The following is a 2,768-nucleotide window of genomic DNA, read 5'->3' on the forward strand; positions in this document are numbered from 1 at the left end:
ATGCATTCAAATGAATATTCTGACATAAAATTGTTGTGAAGTACTTCATGAGAAGCGGCATGTCTTTAAAAGGCCATCGACATCGCAAATCTCTCTCTTTTGATCGAGTTCGTGCACGATGAACTGTCTGCTCAATGCTTGTTCATCGAAGTACGAAGTGTTTTTCGTTGCACTATAGTTCGTACGACAAAATTGCTCTGCGAACGTCGTGTTCGTGCAAAGTGCACACGTCTCTCGCGAACTTGCGAGCATCACGTAATGATCCGACTCGCGTATGCAACTCTTGCATCGTCGACTTCTCTAGTCGTACTCTAGTGCTGCTCACAGTAATCACAGCTCGAATCCACGTCTTTCTCAATAGTTCTGGTCGTTCATGTTATTTCGTAACAGAAAATCGCCGCCGCAACTTGACAGTCTCGACAATCTTGACAGATCACAATGCTCGCTATCACTTTGCGCCGACTCGCATGCTCCAACATGCTCGTTGATGCTCGTGCATATTCCGCAATTTTTCGGAATTCCGGATTTTCTGGAATTCCATTGAGAGAGTCTGTTCGTTATGCCATATCGCATTTCCTACACTTAAAATGAGATAGATATACATATAAAATTGGAAAAGAAAAAACAAAAATCCTAAGATTATTGTTCTTTATAGAAGCTGAAGTTTTTGTACTTTATAGCTTTCCTGTTCTTCTTTAATTTAGATAATTCTCTATTTCATTTTTAATGCAAAAATTTTAAGTACGAAAGTAACGAAAGTAGATACAAAAAGGTATATAAAAAAAGTATATAAAAGTATATAAAAAAAGGACAAAAATATAAAAAGTACAAGAATACAATAAAGAATTTTGCAAATAATAAATATTAGATTCGTTTTTATAATTGAATTTTTTATGATATATTTGTATTTCTTCTTTCTTTCTTTTAACAAAATTAGACAAAAAGGAAAATCCAAGATTTGTTCTTTTTTATACTTTTACTTTTTTTTTTTTTTTCACTGTAATTATACTTTTCAGTACTCTAATTTTATTATTTTAAGTGCAAAAAAAAGTTCAATTGTAAAAGAATAAATCGTACGATTAGATTTGTTTTTTATATCTTGTCCTCTTTCTCCTTTCTCTCGTTTATTCCACTTTAAGTGCAGAAAGTGTAACACGAATAAATCTGCAAGAAACAAATTTATTTTTTAAGCTGTAACTTTCATTGTTTTTTTACAATATGTTTCTCCTTCCTTTATCTTCTTTATATTTCAAATATGTACTAGAGAAAGATACGCTCTATCTACAAATGCAAAGCGAGCGCAGTTAAAACGAACAAACCCATAGCGTCGAATCCTTCATTCTATCCTCCTTCAATGAATGGATTACGTCAACCGCGTTGTAGGGTTGGGTGTAGTTCGTTACGATTCGGCGGAGTAGTCATGTCAAGGGTGTTGTCCGTGTGGGATTGATTTGCTTAAGCAAAAGATGTGGTTCCAATATTACGCGTTATTACTGTTCTTGTGCTGTTTAGAGTTACATCAAATTTACGGTAATGCATTTTTTTAGATGAACGTTGCAAAAGCTAAATTAATCGATCGCATTATGGAACACAGTCATACACTTCGCAATGCGCATCAAATTACGAATATTTATTTCTAAAATAATCATACTTATATACAGATTATAGATATATGTATATATATCTAATTAAGGTACCTTTAATCTGATTGTCTTTCGTTTCATTATGATACTTGCACCAACTTGCAAGCCAACTTTATTTATAATATGGGAAGTACCTGAGATCTGTTCTTTACACTGGACTGCACTGAAAAACTTATTTCATCAACTTTAAGTATTTACATATCTATTTCATTTTAAATATAAGTATATATTAGTTCAGCCACAAAGAACAGATCTATAGAATGTTGAAATGCAGAATGCGCTATGTCATTTATTATTTAATTGCTTGTTACTGTATTAATTCATTATAATTATTGTATGTATTAATTGATAGGCCAAAACATCAACAATACACTTACATGGTGTACAGTCTCCGAAGGCGAGCAGAACAAATGTCAGGCCTTTTCCAGGGCAATTGATCGTGAAAGAGGATCTTTTGGCTATGATTATTTTTCGGTGCAATGCAAGCAAGCTTTCAACAAAGAAGAATGTATGTCCATGCTGGACCACGAGATGGCTCAAATAACAACATTAGACGCTGGAGAGGTCTTTATAGCTGGACGATATCACAGTCTTGTACCAATAATGCAAGAAATATATGAAAGTGGTGTAAATTATCAATATGCTGTCGCAGTGATTAAAAAAGGCTCTCTGCCTGATGTACAGTCTTTGTATGATCTCAGAGGCAAGAAGGGCTGTTTTGCTGGTGTTGGGACACTAGCAGGTTGGGTTATTCCCATTAATAGTGTGAGTAAAATTTATAAATTATGACATAAAGTATCTAAATGTAAAAATTTTTAACACACTTATATACAATAAAATGTATTTTTATCAGCTTATGAAGAAAGGAGGAATGGAAGTTATTGACTGTAATAATCATGTAAAATCAACGATTAAATTCTTTGGGCCTAGTTGTGCAGTAAACTCATTAATTGATAAAAACAATCCAATTGGTAAGTTTAACGTAAAACCGGAATCTGTTCTTTGCAATTGAATTAGTATACATTCATACTTAAAATTAAAAAAAATATATTTATAATATTAATTAATGTGTACGTGTGTGTGTGTGTGTGTGTGTGTGTGTGTGTGTGTGTGTGTGTGTGTGTG

General features: G+C 33.2%; 1 protein-coding gene across 1 annotated transcript in view; it reads left to right on the plus strand.

Annotated features, from left to right (window-relative positions):
• The first annotated feature begins 1,380 nt into the window (after positions 1 to 1,380).
• LOC108748400 overlaps positions 1,381 to 2,768 on the plus strand; it is a 4,807-nt gene continuing 3,419 nt past the window's right edge. The window contains exons 1-3 of the mRNA XM_018486552.1: positions 1,381 to 1,530; positions 1,996 to 2,408; positions 2,497 to 2,614. Coding sequence (XP_018342054.1) covers positions 1,467 to 1,530; positions 1,996 to 2,408; positions 2,497 to 2,614 — 595 coding nt within the window. The 5' untranslated portion in view covers positions 1,381 to 1,466. The remainder of the gene's footprint in view (positions 1,531 to 1,995; positions 2,409 to 2,496; positions 2,615 to 2,768) is intronic.

Source organism: Trachymyrmex septentrionalis, unplaced genomic scaffold (assembly GCF_001594115.1).
Source record: "Trachymyrmex septentrionalis isolate Tsep2-gDNA-1 unplaced genomic scaffold, Tsep1.0 scaffold22, whole genome shotgun sequence".
Classification (NCBI taxonomy): Eukaryota; Metazoa; Arthropoda; class Insecta; order Hymenoptera; family Formicidae; genus Trachymyrmex; species Trachymyrmex septentrionalis.